Source organism: Hevea brasiliensis, chromosome 5 (genome assembly GCF_030052815.1).
Source record: "Hevea brasiliensis isolate MT/VB/25A 57/8 chromosome 5, ASM3005281v1, whole genome shotgun sequence".
NCBI lineage: Eukaryota > Viridiplantae > Streptophyta > Magnoliopsida > Malpighiales > Euphorbiaceae > Hevea > Hevea brasiliensis.
This window is the reverse complement of record NC_079497.1, coordinates 107,996,062-108,018,374: the sequence shown is the minus strand read 5'-3', so window position 1 is coordinate 108,018,374 and position 22,313 is coordinate 107,996,062. Positions and strand designations below refer to the sequence as shown.

The window sequence follows — 22,313 nt, the reverse complement described above, 5'->3', positions numbered from 1 at the left end:
AAATTAATTGGTGTAATATAATCAATTTTTTAAGGATTTATTTAGAGACAAATTTATATATTAAACCTTCACAATGCTACTATATATTGCAAAAATGAGCATCATCATCATCAACTGATCGATGTAATACAATAAGAAGTCCTCAATCTTCAATAAACGAAAGAAAAAACAAAAAGTCCAAACTGTATGAAATATGCAGCGAAGAAGATCAAATTGAGCAACAGCTAATAGTAGATAGATTTTTACCAACTTGGTATAATATATATGTGAAATAGAATGGATACATTTAAGCAGAGTTCTCAAGCATGAACTTCTTGATGAGTTCAATAACTTCATCTGCAGATTCAGAGTAAGGATTATTATTGAAGAAACCATGCTGCTTTCCTTCAAATTCAATGTACTTAATTTTCTTTCCCATTTCTTTTAACCTTTTTGCATACTCCTCTACCCTATCTTTCAACAGTTCATCGCTACCCACCAACACCAAGATGGGATCAAGAGCAACTGGTTCAAGATTCAAGCTAGCTGGTCCAAATGGGTTCGCCAATGGGTGATCTCTATTTTCTCCAACAGGCATAGAAAGCCTCCAAAATCTGCATGTGGGGGGAAAATAAAATAAAATAAAATAAATCAAACACCTTTATGGGTAATTGATTACTACTATATTATACTAATTGAAAATAGAAAACAACTATATATGTTTCTGACTGTAAAGTTTCTTTGATTATTGGACAACTTTACACAAGATAAGGGTAAGATATATAATATTGGAGAAGGCACTAGCAAGCTATGATCATATATATAATGCATGTTGGCCTAGGCACTAACTCATAAAATGTGAATTTTTGGCCTTGTCAGGTCACTTTCTTTCTTACACGGATACATGTAAAGGGATATATCTAAAAAAAAAACCCTTATGCTGTTTTGGTAGCTTCTTTTAGATGAACATTGAATTCAATAATTGAATGTTTATTGTGTAATATAGGTGATAATATATTTAATTTGTATATGTAAAGAAAGTTTCATTATATATGCAAATTTCTTCTTGCGAGTTCAAACACCAATATCATGGGAGAGAGAAATTATGACTAAACAATAATAACCATAATAATACATATCAAGAAAATGATCTGAATAAGAAAGGACGTATCAGGTGGTGGAATTTGATATTATAAAATGTAGAAAACGTGGCTATTTATCCTCCATGGAGGGAGAGAAGTTTGAAGATAACCCCAAACACAAATGGTGTAATTTTCCACTCAAAATGAAACAAGTGACCTATTTTAATTTGCTGAGATTGACTTGATCCTGTGCATGCTTACTTTTAATGACAATAGGTGTATAAATTGGTTAATCACACATCCGATAGATAATATAGAGCCTTTCACATTCACACACATTTAGAAATATCCCATTATACCTATGATTAGATGTAGATATATCACCACACCAAAAATCATTGATAAAATTTCAACCTAAGACTCCTCAGACTAAATGAATATTCCTTATCACCTAAATCAACCCTTTGGCTGTGCATGCCTTTGTTAAATGTTTCTTTATTATTTTTTTTTCCTGAATTAAGAAAAAAAAAAATTTGCAAACCCATTTGGTGAGTAAATAAAGGTCAAATTGGCAATACATGTGAAGAGAAAATGGGTAGTAGTGGCCGTAGGAAACCCAACGAAAGAAACAAGAAAGAAGAGAAAAGACTCTTTTTCATTACCTTTTGTAATGGATTTGCTGGCCTTATTGTCTAACTACTTCTGTCATCTAGCACCAACTCTATACATGTACAGAAACTCTCATACCTTCTTATTAAATACAACACAAATATTATTTTATAATTATGCGAATTATTCAAAACAAATTTATGGATTTATTTTGAAAAATCAAGAATTAATTAATATTCTTCTATTAAAATTAAAAAATGGTAATCCTAATCTGTAATCTACAATTATATTTGTTGAAAAAGATTGTGATATATTATCATCTGTAAAATTGAGGGAACTAATTAAAAGTGGCAAAAATAATTAGCTACTGTATAAATCTGATGAAATTAAAGAGTTGTGTCCTGTTATGGCCACCATCGATTAATTCACAAATTGATCATGATCTTCCCAAATCACAATCCATACACCAAATCATATGAGACATAATTATTGGCCTACGTGTGCAATGGGGTTCGGATAGGGCTAATCCATTGTAACCATGTTGTAGATAATGATATGTAAAACCACCAGCTAAGATAGGATTACCAAACCTTATCATGTAATTTGTATACATACTGATCATAGAGATGAGCAATACAACTGACTGTTATTTATTAGGTTCTATGTCTCACTGTAATAAATGTTAGAATTAGCAGTAAAAATTTTATGATAATATTAATTTTATTGCCTATAAAATTAATAGATAGTAGTATATGAACAAACTGAGCTAAGATACTTCAAAACAAACAAACAAAGGAGACGAAGAGGAGAGAGATTTAGGACACTTGATCTTCCATTTTCATGAGGAATGAAGCCATCTAACAAGTTGCAACATCCAATCGTACGGACCAAAGGCAAACACATCAGTCCCTTTTGGGTGAAGTTGATGTGGTCTAACACTATTTATCAAGGACAAAAAATTTATAATAATATGGCGAGAATAAATAATATTCTTTTCTCATCTTTAATTAAGTCAATTTCATATGATAATAGGTTTTGACTAGTGGGGATTAATATATGGGATCAAAGGCCGTATCTTTTGACTCTGACCTTTGATTATACTTGCACAAATTTGATGCTATCTATTGCTCTTCTATTCAATATATGCTTTTCAAATCAAGAAGATATTACGGGTAGCCCAATTTCCTAGCCTGTATTACATAAAAATAATAATAATTCTATGGCACACGTTCCACTAAAAGAGCCATTGTCCAGCCACCTGGGGGGCAAACTCCAATGGCTAGAGGGTAGGAATTTAGGGTAGGAACAATGCCCAAAAGTGTTCAAATTGAAAGAATGAAAGGAACTATACACCCTAATACTAACAAGGCAAAAAAAACTTTATCATGGGCATGACCATAATTAGATGTAGACATGGCATATATCAATCAAAGCAAGGATGAAATGGCATTTAGAAAGAAATGCTGTGAGGGTTTACATTTTTAACTGCACTTTTCTTTTATTTTTTAATAGCAGTTTGAAAAGTAAAGATTTGAAATTAAATAAATTAAAAAAATAATATATTTTTAGTCATTATACTAAATCGATTTAGACAATTACACTCGATTATTAATCAACTACGATATGAAAAATTATCATTATATATATATATATATATATATATATATATTATTATTATTATTTTTTTTTTTTTTTGTGCATCAACTAATAATGAGGAAATGAGAGAAAAATAATTTACCTGTCAAGAATCTCTAGATTCAGCAAATGTTCACTAGGGCCTTCCTCTGACTTTGTCCTAGCAAGTCCACCAAAAAATGGCGCCAGTAGGATATAACCTCGTACTCGAACCGGGGCCAACCCATTCGAACCAGCACCAAACCGAACCGCTAAGTGGTGTGCAATATTACCACCAGAGGAGTCACCCATAACAAAAACCTGCTCAAAGTTAACTTCACCACTACTAAGCCATGCATCTCCACCATTTTCACTCCTCAAAGCCTGAGCTTGCAGCCACTGCATGGCACTAATTCCATCCTCCAGCGCTGCCGGTAGCCTATGCTCTGGCGCCAAACGGTAGTCTGGAGCGACAACAAGAGCGTTGAGCCCAGAAGCTAGCCGCAGACAGCAGTTGTGACAGTTAGGCCACAAGCGAGAGCCTACGCAAAAACCACCGCCATGAATGAAAAACAAGATGGGAAGTTTATAGTTTGAGGGTGATATCGACATGGGTTTGTAAAGACGGAGATGAAGGTTATGAGTTTTGTCGAAGAGATAGTCTCTAAAGAGGATGGAGGTGTCATCGATGATTGGTAGATTGAAATCAATGTTTTTGGACCTGAAAATGGTGCCATCACTGAAGAGTTGGAGGACACCCATGCAGTCTTCTACTATATGGGGGAGGGAACCCATTTTTAGGTAATTTTGGTTCTTGTATTGGAGATGATGGTTTGGCAATGGAGTTGTATATATAGAGAAGAAGGGGAAGAGGAGGAGAAGAAGAAGAAGTATTATTCAAAAGGAAAGGGTAAATGTGTAAATTGAAGAGGATTATCATGGAAGATTGTGGCCAATGGCATATGCTTAGAAGGTCATTGGTTCATCCTGTTGTCTTGAATAAGGACCATACATGGATAAGGTTGGTGGCTGTGGTGGTAATGCCTGTATATGCCGTTGAAAATGCATGCCATGTAATTCTTTGGCGGTTAATTTGAGTAGTTGGTAATGTGAAATTTATAAAATATTCATGAGTATTATTTATAGAAATAAAATTTCAATTATTTTTAAATTAAGAAAAATAAATTTTATATATAAAAAGAATTTCATATAAAACAGTAAATAATTTATCGGGTAATGTTGTGAATAAGAATTTTAATGGTTTCTTTATGATTTGAAGTTTACACATTATAAAAATAAAAATATTTTATTAATTAAAAATAAAGTACAAATTTAATCTATTATATTTTACTTAAATAAACTTAACTATTCGTATAAAAAATAATATAAAGAACTTAAAATATTCGATGTTGTTGATAGCATGTCGTTTGATAAATAGTAGATTGTGCACTCTACTTTTTGATTTCACCATCTTTTTTTCGAGTCTCATAAAATTAACCTTCGAACGTATATCTCCTATTGAATAAAATGTTAATTTACACATCGTAAAATACCCTTTTATAAGAAATAAAATATCTTAACAACAAAAAAATAAAAAAACTCTATTACAAAAAACTACTAAATTTCAAATCAACCAATAAAAATAAATTTAAGAATTAATTTACTCAAAATCAATCAACAATAATATTCATCATTTACTTCATAATTATAAATATACTTTGATTTTGATAAATTTAATTGTTGCTCAAATATATATTTATATAAAATATTTTATTTTTTAATTTTTATCAGAAAAATTAATTACTATGTATTATATCGTATTGAGAGATTAATACTATATATGTGGATTAACGTTTTTTTTTCATTTAAGAGACATTTAATTTTTATTAAAACAGTAATCTAATCTTTAATTCACGTCATTATATTATTTTTAAATTCATTAACGAAATGTTGATGTGATATTATTTTAATATGAAAATAAAATTTTAATTTTTGAAGTGATAAAGCGATAAATATAAGAAATATTTATGAAATTCTCTTGTATTTATATTCATTATAGGATTATGAATTAGCAAAGAAGAAGAAACTTTCCCATGTAACCAAAAATAGAAGAAAAAAAATATTGTTCCTTCTGAGTTTTTGACTTGGTAAAAATCGAACCCATCCCCTTGGAAACTTTCCCATGTAAGCCAAAAAAGAAGAAAAAAAAATATTTTTCCTTCTGAGTTTTTGACTTGGTTCAAATTGAACCCATTCACTTGGCCTTGCCACTTGCCAAGCCTTCAAATAGAGAATGATTTTCATAATATTTTTATTAATTATTTTATTTCAGTCATTATATTTTAATTTATTTTAATAAAATTATTATTTTTTATTTTTTTATTAACAGTTACTTAAATTAGAATTCAGCTTATGATGAAGCTTTTATATGGTATATCTCATGGGACTTTAAAATATAAAAAATTTATCTCCTTATTGGATCAAATGTAATGGCCCGGCCCACTAGTGATATTGTCCGCTCTGAGCTGAAGCCCTCACGGTTTTAAAAAGCGTCAATAGGGGTTACGAACCACCAACTTATAAATCCAGCATCTCTCCCGTGTTTTGTCCATGTGGGATTTGCCTAGGGTGTTACAATCCACACCCCTTATGGGACTCAGCGTTCTCACTGAGGTTTGCCCCACCATCGTTCAAGGTTGCACGCGGAGCAGCTCTGATACCACAAATGTAATGGCCCGGCCCACTAGTGATATTGTCCGCTCTGGGCTGAAGCCCTCACGGTTTTAAAACGCGTCAATAGGGGTTACGAACCACCAACTTATAAATCCAGCATCTCTCCCGTGTTTTGTCGATGTGGGATTTGTCTAGGGTGTTATAATTTTACAAAACTAAATAATGAAATAAATTTTTATCTCCATAGTGCTTAAATTTAGTAATTTTTTTAGACTAAAAAAATAAAGAAAGAAATAAATTTCAATTAAATCTAGAAAAATATAATTTTTTTTATGATATAAAGATGCTAAGGCATGCCATATAAGAGTTTTATTAAAAATTTTATTAAATTCTGGTATAAGTGATTGATAATAAAAAAATAAAAAATAAGTAATTTTATTAAAACAAATTAAAATATAAAATAACTAAATAATACAATTAATAAATATTGAGTGATTATAGATAAAATTTATCCATTTATTTGGACTAAATGTAGCTAAGCTTATATGCTTAATTTGATTCAGATTAATCTCTAGTATTTTTTTTAATTTAATTTATTTTATTATTATTTAAATTTTATAAATTTTAAATTAGATTGAATTGAGCTGATGGATTTAGGGACTTAAATTTACCCGGATAATCAATTAAAATAAATTCAATTAATTTTCTTTCAAGTAATTACAAGTGTGATAGTGTATACGATACTAACATAGTATTTGGTTAAATGTTAACACAAAATTTAGAATTAACTTGAAAATACACAACTTAAAATTTAGAGTTCAATTAAATTACATATAATTTATATTTAGTGTAATTTTATAATTAAAATTAATTTATTCTCAATTCTTAAAGTACCTTTAAGATTAAAATTTAAAAAAAAATTATAATTTTTTACAGAATTCAAAAATAATCTTATATCTAATAAATTTATAATAATTAACAAATATATAAATTAACTAATAATTAATAAATATAAAATATATTTACATGTCTCATATTATAGAAGATTTATGTAATAATATAAATAATGTCATTATTAAGTGTATAATAAGATTAAATATTAAAAAGTTAGGACAAATATAAAATATCTTATATTAATGATGACATTAAGACCCTATTTAATTCAATTTTATGATAAAATTTATTTTCTTTGCAAATGATAGAATTCATTTACAAATATATTTCTTTGTTTGGTATATTTTATATTAAATATAGAATTCATTTCAAATGAAATAAATTTTGTATTTAAAATAAATAAAATAGAATAAAATGATGTATAATTAGAGAAAAATTTTATCACTTGAAATATATATAATTTTAAATTTAAAATTCATTTACAAATTCTATCAATTTTAATGAAATTTGGTTTAGTTATAATAAATTCTTAATTATTAAGAATTTAAAATAAAATTTTCATTTAAATCAAACACTAAAATTTTAAATTTACAAATGAATTTCATAAAATTTTATAGAATTCATTTATACCAAACACTACCTAACAGTAATTATTATGACATATGTATCCTAAACAGCAATTAGATAGCAATTTAAGGCATTTAAGTGGAATTTAAGGTATATGTATCTTAAACAACAATTTTTTATTGTGACAGATACAAGGGCATGTTGACTGATATTAAAATTTTGTTTTTACCATTTAAGTAGACTAATATATGGCTGAAAAAAAATAAATAAATGATTGAGAGAAAATTTTTTAATAAAAACATTTTCATCAAAAAAAAATTGTTATGTAAATTTTGGAGAATTTATTTTAAATTTCATCAAATTTGATGTGAAATGATTTTAATTATAACCAATTCTCATAGTTGAATTTTAAACCAAACATAAAAAATATGTAATTCAATTGAATTCAATAAAATTTTATGTTTTGGAATAGAACCAAACAAATTCTAACTCTTTTTTAAAATTTTTTATTTTATATAATTGATTCTAATTAAAACTTGAATTTCAGACCTTCAGAACTCTAAACATAATTTAGGGTACGGTTGAGTTAAAACTCATTGCTTACAATATTCTTTTTTTAAGTATTAAAGAATGATTATTATTTTTCTGATAACATTGAAAAGGGAATCATAATAACAAAATTTGAACCCTAAACTCTTGTACTATTTAACAAGCGAATTAGAAATTGACATTAGGGCAAAGATTTTATAATTTATTTTTCTCTTCTAAAAAAATAAGTTGCTTTCAATTGGAGTTTGACAAAAATAGTTTCTAAATTTTAAGAACCTATTTTCATAAAATATAAATCAATAAATTTATTTTTACTTATGATATTAATTTTTTAATTAATTTACTAACTTAAAAAATTTTATTAATTAGTTTTCAATTTAAACATACACATATTTATGAAAATAATAACTTAAAATTTCAAAAAAAATTTATAAGTTTACAATTTATACATAAATATGATTATCAAAATAAAACACAAATCATTAAAATTAATAAAAATTTTCACCAAAAATTTTATCCATTTATACTAAATATCAAAGTTTAATAAAAAATCTATAAATGAAATTATCAAATTTAATTATAAAATAAAATAAAATAAAATAAAATAAAAGATAATAATAATAATAGAAAATAGATGAGAAAGAAAGTTGAATCTTGAGGTTTTGGACCTTTAAATTTTTAAGAGTATATATATATAAGCATAAATAATTAAGTAATTAAATACAACTCTTTTAAGAGTATGGATTAAAACTAGTATAGAATACTTTTCCTAATTAGAGATGGCTGATTCCACTAATCAGCCATTAGTGGGAGGTAAGTCAAAATTATAAAATGCATAACGTATAATCCGGATACTGGGGCGGAGACTCTGGAAAATTGACTGCTGGCTGCATGCCTTCTACGTTGTCTCAAGTAGCTTATTGGGGTTGAGATAAAGAACAATTAGCAAAAGACAATCCAATCTCTCATTGTTTAATAAATTATACTTGTCAAATGGTTGATGAGAGAAAAAGAAGCAAGAGCGCATATGTTATTTCACATGGTCTCTGTTTCCACTTCATTACTTTGTTCTAGTGGTTTTTAAAGCAAAAAAGAGAGATTACAAGCCACATGGCCAATTGCACAAAAAATTTGTGAAATTCTTTGACTCGGAGAGTAAGGATGATAATCGACAAAGATTTTTGTGAACTTAATTGTATCCAAATTTGTAACTTTAATTGTCACTTATACTGTATGCATGCAGTAACTCATCTACTAAAATCTGATCGTAAATCTAGTTATTTTTACTAAAATATGGATTCACCTGATAGAGAAATATAAAACTATTTTTGAATTAATCATTTACGAGTTTAAACTTTTAGATTGAGTGATTCCTTAACATAGTATCAAAAACTCTCAAACCAAAAAGTTCAGAGTTCAAATCATGACCTCCTCATTTATTAATTGAATATTTCAACATAAAGTAAAGTGAGTTTACTCTCGTTCACACATCAAGTTTAGTGGACTTTGGCATGCGGAAGTGTGATAAAAAGATTTAGAATTATCCTTGAAACTTCGTCTACAAGCTTAACCTTTTCAATTGAGTAATTCCTTGACATCACCTGTATTCGGCTCGCTGCAATATTACCATACTTTTCAAGTCCCACAATGTGACATGCTCATATATCACAACCGATAAAGATTTTTGTGTTAAGTTTGGGATTGTTTTCATCAAAATAGTTTAAACCAATTTTGTTGGGCTTCTCTTTGATATGTATTTTCATAATTTTGCTTGTTTATTACTATTGTAGTACATCCAGCCACTAATTTTTTTTTAAAAAAAAAGCAAACAATTTGCAAAAAATTAATAAATAGTTCAAGATAGATAAATGAAAGCACTAGATTTTACTTTTAATTAATAATATTCAAAATAATATTTTTTTTTTCCTTAAAACATTAGGTATAACAATAATGTGAAATAGAACCTAAGACGCATGCAAAATTAGTTTCCATCTAGGAATCATTTGATTCCTGGCCACTGAATATCATACCTTTGTAAAGAAAAACAAACAACTTTTAAAAGCTTACATTTAGAATCTTGGGTGGCAATTTGTCCTGTTTTTGTTTTGTCTTCATTCATTCAATTGACTTCCCTTCTCATACTAAGCCTACATGCCACTTGCTACTGTTGGGAGGCGACTTTCTTTTCATCTCCTTTTCGACAACCCTCAATTTACCTTATCTTCACATGTCCCAGTACTGCACACACACTCACTACTCTTGCCTTAATCCAAATCTTCTAACCCATCTCTCTCGCTCTCTCTCTCTCTCTCTCTCTCTGTCTCTATATGTTTATATTCTATTAAGTTCAATCCAATACATCGTCTGAATTCAAGCCTTAACACCAGCCAGCCGCCCTGTTCTTCTCATCATCTTCACTACTTGATATAGCCTATTGCTAATAGTGTTGAGTAAATCCTGACAGCTCTCTTTCTCCCTAAAATTTTCTTAATATACTGAAAAATACCTGACCTTCAGCTCTGAATCATGTCTGGAATCACCATATCTTATCTCGCTTTGTAAAGCAAACTATGATGGACATTTGAGTCGTTGCAAGAGTCTCTATACAGAGTATGTCTGTTGAGAAAAACCAAATCAACGAGAGCTTAACCCACTCTTGGGTTGAGCACCTCAAATCCTGACAGAAGGAAAGGCCCAGTTGATTCTTAGCCCAAAAGCCGGTTCATCTGACTTGCAGCAACAGACAAATAGCCAACCAGAGTCTACATAGTCCAATTTTGCACGCTCCTCATGGAAGGAACAATAAATAAATGTTAAAAATTAAAATAAACACATTTAATTTCCAAAGAAATTTATATTATTATTATTATTATTTTTTTTTTTTTTTATCCTCGTCTATTAGCAGCAAAGATGCAGGATTTCCAAATTATAGTCTCAAAGTCTTGTATTTGATGTGAAGAAAACATGAAGCAGCAAGAACCAATAAATGCTAGGGCGTCTCAGCACAAAATGAAATTCTACAATTTGAGGACACATCGACCAGTATATGGCCTATTTTAATCTTTTGTATTCTAAACAAATTCCGTAAAATAGTGCTAAATATTCTAAATGGTACAAATGATCACAGGAATCTATCCTTCGGATCACTAAAACAGCTTTTGCACATCTCAATAAGGACCCCAACCCCAACCTAGAGACAAACATGGGTGGGAATGAGCCTTCCTGGGATCATGATATTGTTTGGATCTAAAGTTGCTTTAATTCTTTTCACAGTCTTCAAGGCCTCCACTCCTAGTTCCTGTTCAAGGTACTGGAACACAAGTAAATGAATCTCTCAAGACCAATCATTAATACAACTACAATAATAACTAAGCCTTATTAAAAAAATCTTAAAAAAATATGTGAAACCACTTACTATATATTCACAAACTTAAAGAAGAAATTAGACCTTTAAATGTTGAGTTATGACTTATTTGCTAGAGAAAAATTTACCATTCACTGAAGGCCCCAGCAAAAGGGAGGAGCTGAGCCCTGCGACGAGTAACGGAATTCTGAGTGATTATTATAAATAGGATATGGTTTTGATAGTCTTTGGCATTTTTTATTATTGCAGATAATTACGTAAATCATATTTGCGGGCACAAGGATTAGGTTATTATATATAGGCGGCTGTCCATGGATGTAGGCACACTTGCCAAACCACATAAAATCTTTGTATTGGCTTTCTCTCTCTTTAATTTCTAATTTGTATGTGTGTTCAACTCAACTCAACTCAACTCAACTAAGTCTTTATCCCAAAGATTTGGGGTCGGCTATATGGATTCACTTTCTCCACTCTAAATGATTTTGGGTTAAATCCTCAGAAATGTGTAATGCTTCTAGATCATGTTGTACTACTATCCTCCAAGTCAATTTAGGTCTACCCCTTTTTTTCTTTCTATCCTCTAATCTAATGTGCTCTACTTGTCTAACTGGAGCCTCCGTATGTCTACGCTTCACATGACCAAACCACCTCAATCTCCCTTCTCTCAATTTATCTTCAATTGGCACCACTCTTACCTTTTCTCTAATACTCTCATTACGGACTTTATCTAGTCTAGTATGGTCACTCATCCACTTTAACATTCTCATCTCTGCAACTCTTATCTTAGATGCATATGACTCTTTCAGTGCCCAACACTCACTACCATATAACATAGCCGGTCGTATGTCTGTACGGTAAAATTTTCCTTTCAACTTATTGGGAATCTTACAATTACATAAAACTCCCGTGGCATGTCTCTACTTCAACCATCCGGCTTTAATCCTATGACTAACATCCTCCTCACATCCCCCATCTACTTGAAGGACTAAGCCTAGATATTTAAAGTGATTACTTTGGGACAGTACCACTCCTTTCAAACTAACTCCTTCCCTATCACCAGTTTGGCCTTCACTGAACTTGCAATGCATGTATTCTGTTTTCGTTCTACTTAACTTAAAACCCTTTGACTCTAGAGTACTTCTCCAAAGCTCTAGCTTTCTATTGACTCCTTCTCGTGTCTCATTTATCAGAACAATATTATCCGCAAACATCATGCACCAAGAATACTCTCTTGTATATGTTTCGTCAATTCATCTAAAACTAATGTAAAAAGGTAAGGGCTTATGGCTGATCCTTGGTGTAATCCAATTGAGATCGAAAAATCTCTTGTGTCCCCTCCCACTGTGCGCACAATAGTAGTTGCTCTTCATACATATCTTTCAACACTTGTATGTACCTAATAGATACCCTCTTTTGTTCTAACACATTCCATAAGACATCTCTTGGAATACTATCATAAGCTTTCTCCAAATCAATAAAAACCATGTGTAGATCTTTCTTCACATCTCTATATTTCTCCATCAAACTTCTAATGAGAAAGATCGCTTCCATAGTTGAACGATCGGGCATGAAACCAAATTGATTGAGAGAGATAGAAGTATCATGACGTAGTCGATGCTCCACAACTCTCTTCCACAACTTCATAGTATGCTCATGAGTTTAATTTCCCTATAGTTTGAGCAACTTTGTATGTCTCTCTTTTTTTAAAAAATAGGTACTAAGATACTCCTCCTCCATTCATCAGGCATTTTTTTTGAGTTTAGAATCTTATTAAATAATTTAGTTAACCATGCCACTCTCATATCTCCCAAACACTTCCACACTTCAATTGGTATTTCATCGAGTCCACAGGCTTTACCCACTTTCATTCTCTTAAGTGCTTCCTTTACTTCTAAAGATCTAATCCTTCTAGTATAATTCACATTATTTTCTATTGTTCTATAATCTATATTCACACTATTACCATTTTGACTATTATTAAAGAGATCATTAAAATAATTTCTCCATCTTTCTTTAATGTCCTCATCTTTCACTAACACTTTTCCTTCTTTATCCTTAATGTACCTAACTTGATTGAGATCTTGATATTTCCTCTCTCCTCCTTGCTAATCTATAAATATCTTTATCCCCTTCTTTAGTTCCAAGTTTCTCATATAACTTTTCAAAGGCCCGTGCTCTTGCTTGACTAACTGTCTTTTTTGCCTCTTTTTTTGCTATCTTGTACTGTTCATATGCTTCATTATTATCACATTTAGGTAATTTCTTATACCATTCCCTTTTTCTCTTCACTGCCTTTTGTACTTCCTCATTCCACCACCATCTCTCTTTTGAGGGTGGTCCATGTCCTTTAGACTCTCTAAGTACTTTTCTAGCTACTTCTCTAATATTTGATGCCATCTGTATCCACATATCATTGACCTCCATATCCAGCTTCCATACTTCGGACTCGAGAAGCTCATTTTTGAACTTCACTTGCTTTATTCCTTTGAACTCCCACCACTTTATTCGAGCTATACTATTTCTTCTTACCTTACTTGAATTGTTCCTAAACTTGACATCCAAGACCACCAACCGATGTTGACTTGTTAAAGCCTCTCCTGGAATGACCTTGCAATCCTTGCATAGAGCTCTATTTGTCTTCCTGGTTAAGAGGAAGTCGATTTGGATTCTATGTTGCCCACTTTTGAAAGTCACTAAATGTGACTCTCTTTTTATAAAGTAGGTATTTGCTAGTATTAGGTCGTATGCCATAGCAAAATCTAAGATACTTTTTCCCTCCTCGTTTCGACTTCCAAAACCAAAACCTCCATGAACATTCTCATAACCTTGTCTATCACTTCCTACATGCCCATTCAAATCTCCACCAATGAAAACATTCTCTTCATTCGGTATGCTTTGCATTAAATCATCCATATCTTCCCAAAACCTTTGTTTACTCTCACTGTCTAGTCCTATTTGTGGGGCATAAGCACTAACTATATTTATTGTTTCTCCTTCTAGTACTAACTTTACTAGTATAATTCTATCTTCTACTCTTTTCACAGCTATTACTGCATCTTTCAATGTCTTATCTATGATTATGCCCACTCCGTTCTTATATCTCTCCGTTCTGGTAAACCACAGTTTGTACCCAGAATTACCCACTTCCTTACTTTTCTCTCCTACCCATTTAGTCTCCTGAATGCAAGCAATATTCACCATTCTCTTTTCCAAGGTATCCACAAGCTCCATTAATTTTCCTGTAAGTGATCCAACATTCCAAGTACCAACTCTGATCCTCCTCCTAACCTGCTCCTTCCTAATTGGTCTCCTTCTATGATATCTTCTATTGTTTTCTATGTCTATCTTGTGTTCTGTTCCACTATCTGTTCTATTATCTGTCCTATGGACTAACTTCTTTACCCACACCCGTCCATGATGTGGGAACCCTTGCTCACTTAACACCACACCCGGGCGCCGGCATAGCACATCGCTTTCGGTGAACGCCCTACACCCTTGCATATTTCTCACTACACCCGGGCTCCGATGTAGAGCGTCGTTAGTAGAGGACGCTCCAACGTTTATAATTTTTACGCTGGTTGTCACCTACCGCAACCCTCCTCCTTTATCCGGGCTTGGGACCGGCTAAGCGCAAACTACTTAGGCGGAGTTTGTATGTGTGTTCATGCATATTTTTTGCTAACATTTAATTGGACAATCAATCATACTGCATCATTTATGCTTAAGCTTGGTCATGAACTAACAGTGGCAAATGAAGCAGAATTTTGCCTTTAAATTCATCTTTTAACTGAATCCTAATAGAGGCATAATCTAGCTATGAACCCAACGAATTGGGGTTCAGAGGAGGAGAATTTGGAAAGCATATTACCTTTCAGTATCATTCCCAAAATCTGAAGCTAACAAATGATAATAGACCTATGTGTCAGGATCCGAAGCTGTGATATAACTGGTCAAAATGTAATAATAGGTAGCCAATTAAAAATGTCTTTTATGTAATCATGTCTGCATCAAGACATGAAAATTCAAGTTCAGAAATAAGAAAATATCTATGGTCATTATTCATACAGAGATAGTGATCCAGTTGGGTGAAACTGACCTAGACAGCCTACATATCGTTGACTTTTCTTTTCTAATTTCTCTAGGATGTATGCTATTTTAGTCAAATTCCTTGCTGGTTTAGGACTTTCATTTGAAACAGGATTTATGTTATTTTAGTCAAGTTCCTAGTTAATTTAGGACTTCCATTTGGGCAACAGGTTTCCTTATAAATATTTAGTGTTAAAGACAAATTTTTTTTCAGCTAATAAAATCAGTTTTTCTCATTGAGTTTTAAAGTTTTAGCAAAAACTTGCTGGAATTTTTCAGGATTTATTTGAGAGCTAATATCAGCTTCTTTTTTTTTAACCCACTAACCTGCTGCACAAGTTACAGCAAATTTGCTAACAAAAGCAACATGGAGTTGCAGCAACTTTTGAGATGATAATGTGCAGAGGTTTATAGCAACAAGCAAAATACCTTCATTTTCCCAGTGCTGTCACCATGTTCACCGCTACATGTTCCTAACCAAAAAAAGGGAGAGATGTTTTAGCACTGGAAATTGTTTAAAGAAAAAAGTATAGAAAGAAAGGTAGGAACAAATGTATAGGGAAGTAGGAAGTGATTTTGTGAAGCATCATTGACTAATGGCTTGTGATGTCTTCAAGCATTCATTGTCTAACAGAAGAATATATGCAGAAGTAGGCACCTTCCATTGACAAAGCAATATGGACCATAAAATCGCTGCTGCTCTTCTTGGCTAAGATCAAAAAGAATCACAGTATGAAAATTCCCATCACCAGCATGAACAATAACTGTGCTGTAATTTGAGAGACAGTAGGAATATAAATTAACACTGTCAATTCAATGGACAGCACACATCAATAAGGAAATTAAACCTTTGAAATCTCAGGAAGATATATTTGTACAGATAATGCATACCAAACCAGTAGGGATGCATCCAACTATTCTTTAGACCTTGATATCAATTCTGCCAGATGTGATAAAGGAACACACACATCCTGCAGTAAAGGGGATTGAGAGAAGAATGAAGAGTTAGTCTATGAGAGCTAAAAGAAGCAGAAACAAGTCTTTTTTCAGACACATAAACTTATTCTACAAAAAAGAAGAACAGATACATCAATTCAAAGATAATGCAGAAATTATACAAGCTGAATAGGAAAGAAGTTAATAAAGAATAATCTACCAGAAAACACAAATGCAAAAACTAGCAATATAATCCCATCAATTAGTTAATTAAGTAAAGGCACATATTCTGATTTGTGTACTTAGAAGATATCAGTCAATATGATATGACATAGAAATATTAAACCTCGCATTAAGAAGTTAAAAGGGGTACATGTTCACAAATGGAGAAAGACAGGAATTTCAGATATTTAAATTTCTTTGCAACAACTCACCGAAATCATTGCCTCATATTTTGGTTCCATTGCAAAGCAAGCCCATAAAGCTTCTTTTCTTATCTGCACTAAACCAAGAACTTGAATTACAAACACAAGGACAGCAGCTAAAAAAACTGTTAGGATAAACTCTCTGAATGGGGATCTCATTGATTAGAAGAATTGCTGAGGACAAAATTTTTAAATGGGACTGTGAATATATATTTTGGAAAGACTATGTTTGCCCCATCAGGATGAGGCAGATGGGCACTGGGATCACCTTAGAAATGGTTTAACCACAGAAAATCAATATCCTACTTAAACAACATTAACAAACAGGCAGATTTGTTATTTTCTAATACTGGATCCTGGAAATTCACCTGACATTTAATAAGTACTGGATTGAAGCTTTAAGTGTGCTGATTCAGTGCAAAAGCCAATGACCATGCAGATATAGGTCTATGAGCCAATGTGTGTGAATCTGAATATATTTTACTTTTTAATAAGTGCACTTATTGAAAAAGGCACCAACAAGTGCGGGTACAGAAGAAGTATGCAATAAAGATCTATCTATTGGAGAAACAAAAACTGAAAACATAAAAGAGAAAATGAAATTTAACAATGTGAAGAACCTATGTCATAAAATAAGGGATGAAATGGAAAAGAAGAAATTAATTTTTCTGTCTAGGAAAATAACATACTTGAGAGCAAATTAGAAATAACAAATGGATTTTTACTAGCATTTAAATAAGTGACAGAACAATGCAAAAGCTATCACAACAAGAAATTTGATCATTCCAAAAAATACACACGAACACACACACATATTATTAGCACTGAAATAAGTGACAGAAACCCCAGAAGCTTCAAAAAACACACAAAAGGGAGGTAATAAAAGTACGACCTGCAACTAATACATGAGTGAAAAGTAAATCTCCCTTCCAAATTTCTTTTTATAGCTTCAGGCTGTTCTGCAAAAACAAAATCCGAGCCATTGTGCTCAGAAACAATCTTCTGAACTGGTAGTGTTTGCTCATGTGCATATGCCTCTGAAAAACAGTAAATAAGCCACTATAGTTAAAATGAGGAGAAAGCTTAAAGAATATCTTTGACGAAAGAACAAAAAGACAAAACACAGCATATTTATTAATTACACCCAGCTCATGGAATTCTCTTTTCTATATCTAGATAGACAGCATGCACAATCATTACATCTGGTTTGTTTTAATGAAAATGGAACCTCTTTGGTAAAAATATTGCTCAACCCCCAAGCCTAATATACAGGGCACTACAATTGCTGCATGAGAGAAGGGAGAATAAGATTATGAAACCCCAATGGTTTTGCAAGTAATAAGACAAATAAAAAAGGCTTTATTTGGACAGTCATGTTCTTAGATGATGCAGACAACAAGAATGTCCAGGAAAAGTAAGAGCAAAGATTTAAGAAATATATAATTATGATCCAGATTTAATTTGGAGTTCATTTTGGGATATTATAGAGTACTTTCCGGTTCTTTTAGTCTTATATATATTCAAATAAATTAGCTGTTGGTCCAATATTTTAAGCCGGTACGTATTTTTATAATTTCCAGCTTTGTCAGAATAGGTCAACTAGTATCAAAACTGCAAAATATAAGAAAATAACAAAATATTTTTGACATGCTAACTATAAATTATTAAACTGACTTAATTGTTGTGATTACACCAAAACAAAAGGGGGGATGGTGGGTTCCAGTTTTAGGAAAACATGATATAACTTGTAAATGTGGGCACACCTCAAGACCTAGAATGTAATTTACCCCAAACAAGACATACTTCACAAGGAAAAGAAATCATATCTCAACTGTGCCTATGAATTCAAACATCAAAGTAGGAACTGCAGGTGAATTCTTCCCATTTTCAATATTAGTAGCCCTCACTTGAACCTCATCTAGCAGTTCTACCCTTGACAGCTAAAGCAACCAGAAAAATCCATAAATAAACTTAATGCTTGAATAAATTTTGAATTTGAGGTCCTACCTGTATGCGAGATAGCATAGTGGCTATGGCAACACTTGCTGCATCCTTAATTGTTGGAAAATTACACATTGCAACCTGCATTGTTTTACAATCCATCAATAAAATAAAACAATATAAGAATTTAGAATTGAATAATAACATTGATTGCAAAAGCATAAAATATCAGAAAGAAAATATTAAGAAAATAACTGTCACTAAAGGAGTGGCTTAAAGTAAGGTTTTAATGCTCCATTAAACAGAACTTAATACTTTCCAACACATATTTTACATACATGCTGGGAAATAATTAAAGTTCACTCTGTAAAAACATTAAAACCATGAAAATCTTGAGCATGTGGTAATGAGAGAAAGGATTTGATTGTTAGTTGCCATCATAAAATAAATTTTCTTAATCCTCAAACTGACAGTTTTTCCTTATCTTTTATGCATTCCTTCTGCTTCTGCTTATTTGATAGGAAAAGAAAACCTTGAAAAAAAAAAATGCAAACAACATCCAAACTCACCATCAACAAGTCAACATATGCCTTGACTCTAGACAGTATGGACCAGAATCAAGCATGCAAATGTGTTCAAATTAGAATATATAATAGACGTAAACTAGTCTTATCATGACAGCATTGGTATAATTCAACAATGCACTCCCAGTTATTTAAAGAAAACAAGCATATAAAATAGCAAATTATTATTTAGTTAGAAAAGGAAAGAAAAGAAAAAGGGAAGCATTCAATTCAAACAAAGAAACGTCCAGGGAACCATTGAATGCTTTGGAATTTTCTGAAGTTGTAGGGTGAACTCTGTTACCATGCTAAGTGTTCCTTCACTTCCATTTACCGGGGTGAGTCAAATCATATCTATAGTATACAAATCCAATAAACTCAACAGCTTACAGCTATAAAAGGAAAGCAAATTAATTCACCAATAAGTTTTTGGCATTTCTCTCTCCAAGATGAAGCCCCAACAATTTGATCAGGATCAAAATTTCACATCATTATAGAGGTTGTCTCCGAACATCAGTAGTACATTTCTTGGGGTTGCCTCTAGTCTAAGTAATTTTAATTTCAAATAAAAATTAAGAAAAAGAAAGGCTGCAGTGAATAGGCAGAAAAAGAAACAAAAACCCACCCTGCAGCACTTTTTTGAGCCCAAGAAGGCGTCTTGACTCTTGACAACATCTCCATTGGCAAGAGCTACCTGGAGTAAAAGTAGTGGTAAGAAATCAAACATCTTAATAAGGAACCAGACATAGAAAGAGAGGTAGCAAACCTTGAGATTAATGACATTGTCTTGCATAGTTCCATACCTAGAAGTTAAAAGCAGAATCATTAAATCCAAAAATAAATATGATTAACTCAATAAATTCTTATTTCCAAGAAAAAATAGATTCATGATCAATAGAGTTAAATATAATATATAAATAGCATACACTCCTGACCATCTCAAGAATTGCATCCTTCTTAGGTATTTTAGGTTTATTTTGACAATACATAATAATATATAGATAGTTTAAAATATATAATTTATAAATATTTTCAAGAAAAATTTTTTAATTTAATTTTCACTTTATTTAAATATTATATTTAATAAATAACTATTTTCTGTTAAATATATTATAAGGATATTAAATATAAAAATATCTTTATAATAAAATATAAAACTTTACTACAAATAATTATATATTACAAATAATATTTAAATAATTTTAATATTTAAAAAATAATATATTGTTTAAATAATTAAATAATTACATATTCCAATTATATAATTATTTATAATTATTTAGTTATATATTTTATATTTAAATAATTATATTTTATTTAAATATAAATTTAAAGAGAGAGAGACTTGTTTGTCAAAAAAAATAAGGAAACAGGAAAGACTAAATTGTTTCCAATTGAAAATAGAATAAGAGTATTTTGGTCATATAACTTGTAATTAACAGTAAATTTAAACAGAGCGACCATTTTGTTGACAGAATCAAATCTCTTGACTAAATTGTTACTCATTGAACACAGATGAACTAATATGGGGTTTTTGACATACCTCAGGAACTAAATTGTAAATTACCCAAAAGTTATTTACAGCTATGGCATTGTTTGAACATTCAAAAGCCAATTACAAACAAAAACTAATTAATGAAGAGCTTAGTTACTAGTAGCCTTAAAATCTAAATTCTAATTATTTTAATCTCAAGCTGATCCCTCCCAAAAAATAAATAAATAAATAAATAAAACCAAAACACATATGAGAGATAGAAAGAGTATACCTGACAGATAACCCTTAGTTCATCAATAAGCTCTTGAGGGACATTCTTGTGAGAACCCTTCACCACAAACTCGGTGCTACCTTTGCCTCCAATGCTGGTATGCCAAAAATACAATATGGCAACGAAAAATCTGCCAGTTATGTTGTTACCATCTATCAAAAATGTTAAAGCAGAATCAATTACCTATAGCTAAATTTCAAGCAGAAGCAATTACTATTAGCTAAAAATAATTATAAAGAAGAATAAGAGAGGAAAATAATTGAAAGCAAAAACCAGATAAAAAGGAAAAAGGAAGAAGAAACGGACCCAGAATCGAGATTAGAGGCGTCACAAAGAGAAGGCTGAGGTTGGAAATGGAAGGTGAGCGATCCAGCATAGACAGCGAGCGTCAGAGGAAGAACAAAGCTTGACCATAACAGAAATGCCTATTTTGCAGTGTTGGAGTGATGAAATTTGCAGTGGTTCTCCTGGCTTGAGGTCTGATACTGTGGAAAATTGAGTTGCGGGGACTAGGCTGAGCTGGAGGCAGAGCAGATTTCGGTTTTAATAAAAATTAAATTGAGTCAATTTAATTTTTATTTTTTATTTAGGATTTGTGTTTTAGTTTTTATATTAAAATTTTCAATTTTTTGATTTAATTAATCCAATTAAAAAATTAAACTAATCCAACGGAGCCAACATTCATACTACACTCTGTCATTTTTAGGCATGGCAACGGGATGGGTCAAGGACGGAGATTGCTCCTCCATTCCCTGCCTGCCTCACAGGGATTCGGGATTGGGGTTGAGTTAGGGTAGTCACGGTTTAATTTTGAATTGGACCGAAACTATTCTTCTATGGTTTGATTTAAATTTATATTTTTCAAGAATCTTGAATCGATGGTTTTGAATTAGATTTAACCGATAGTTTCTAATCGGATTAAATCGGTGATTTAAATGCAAAAGAATTCAATAAATACCTCACCCCCAATCATAATTTATATATATATCATTAATTCTCTACGCAATTAATCTATACTCTTTTTAATTTTTATTACCTTTTCATTTTCTCTCAAATTCTCTGAATAATTATTTTCTACACTCTTTTTAATTCTCAGTAATATCTAATTTCCCTACTTTATTATTTTATTTATAATACAATCTCAGTTACCCTATTATTATTTTATATCATCGATAAAATTTTCAATACTCTCTATTTTTTTTTCTCTTTTATACTTTTTTAACTATCAATTATCATATAATTTTTAAAAAAGGTAAACAATAGAA

The 22,313-nt window shown here is 31.1% G+C and overlaps 2 protein-coding genes across 12 annotated transcripts; both read right to left on the bottom strand.

Moving 5' to 3' along the window:
- Nucleotides 1-213: 213 nt before the first annotated feature.
- Nucleotides 214-4,213, bottom strand: LOC110642971 (probable carboxylesterase 15). Its single transcript, XM_021795180.2, has 2 exons — nucleotides 3,409-4,213; nucleotides 214-593 (listed from the first exon to the last, which is right to left on the bottom strand). The coding sequence occupies exons 1-2, from the start codon at nucleotides 4,077-4,079 to the stop codon at nucleotides 287-289; spliced, it is 978 nt and encodes a 325-aa protein (XP_021650872.2). The 5' UTR covers nucleotides 4,080-4,213; the 3' UTR covers nucleotides 214-286.
- An 11,553-nt stretch (nucleotides 4,214-15,766) lies between these two features.
- Nucleotides 15,767-21,567, bottom strand: LOC110647800 (uncharacterized). Of its 11 annotated transcripts, none has more exons than XM_058147332.1 (8): nucleotides 21,355-21,565; nucleotides 21,049-21,200; nucleotides 19,908-19,976; nucleotides 18,786-18,860; nucleotides 16,788-17,815; nucleotides 16,309-16,388; nucleotides 16,076-16,186; nucleotides 15,767-15,890 (listed from the first exon to the last, which is right to left on the bottom strand). In XM_058147332.1, exons 1-5 carry the CDS (start codon nucleotides 21,422-21,424, stop codon nucleotides 17,720-17,722), a joined length of 462 nt encoding a protein of 153 aa, XP_058003315.1. In that variant the 5' UTR covers nucleotides 21,425-21,565; the 3' UTR covers nucleotides 15,767-15,890; nucleotides 16,076-16,186; nucleotides 16,309-16,388; nucleotides 16,788-17,719. The 11 variants fall into 11 exon arrangements, 8 of the variants coding, with proteins under 8 accessions (XP_058003315.1, XP_058003321.1, XP_058003322.1 ...); XM_058147338.1 differs by having other exon boundaries at nucleotides 16,076-16,126; XM_058147339.1 differs by having other exon boundaries at nucleotides 16,314-16,388.
- Between the last annotated feature and the right edge of the window lie 746 nt (nucleotides 21,568-22,313).

Coding starts and splice junctions, on each gene's coding strand:
- LOC110642971 (XM_021795180.2), bottom strand. CDS start 4,079: ATGGGTTCCCTCCCCCATATAGTAGAAGACTGCATGGGTGTCCTCCAA. Junction 594..3,408: donor AATCTAGAGATTCTTGACAG/GTAAATTATTTT, acceptor CCCCACATGCAG/ATTTTGGAGGCTTTCTATGC.
- LOC110647800 (XM_058147332.1), bottom strand. CDS start 21,424: ATGCTGGATCGCTCACCTTCCATTTCCAACCTCAGCCTTCTCTTTGTG. Junction 21,201..21,354: donor GCCTCTAATCTCGATTCTGG/GTCCGTTTCTTC, acceptor CATTTTTGATAG/ATGGTAACAACATAACTGGC. Junction 18,861..19,907: donor GCTCAAAAAAGTGCTGCAGG/GTGGGTTTTTGT, acceptor AAAACAATGCAG/GTTGCAATGTGTAATTTTCC.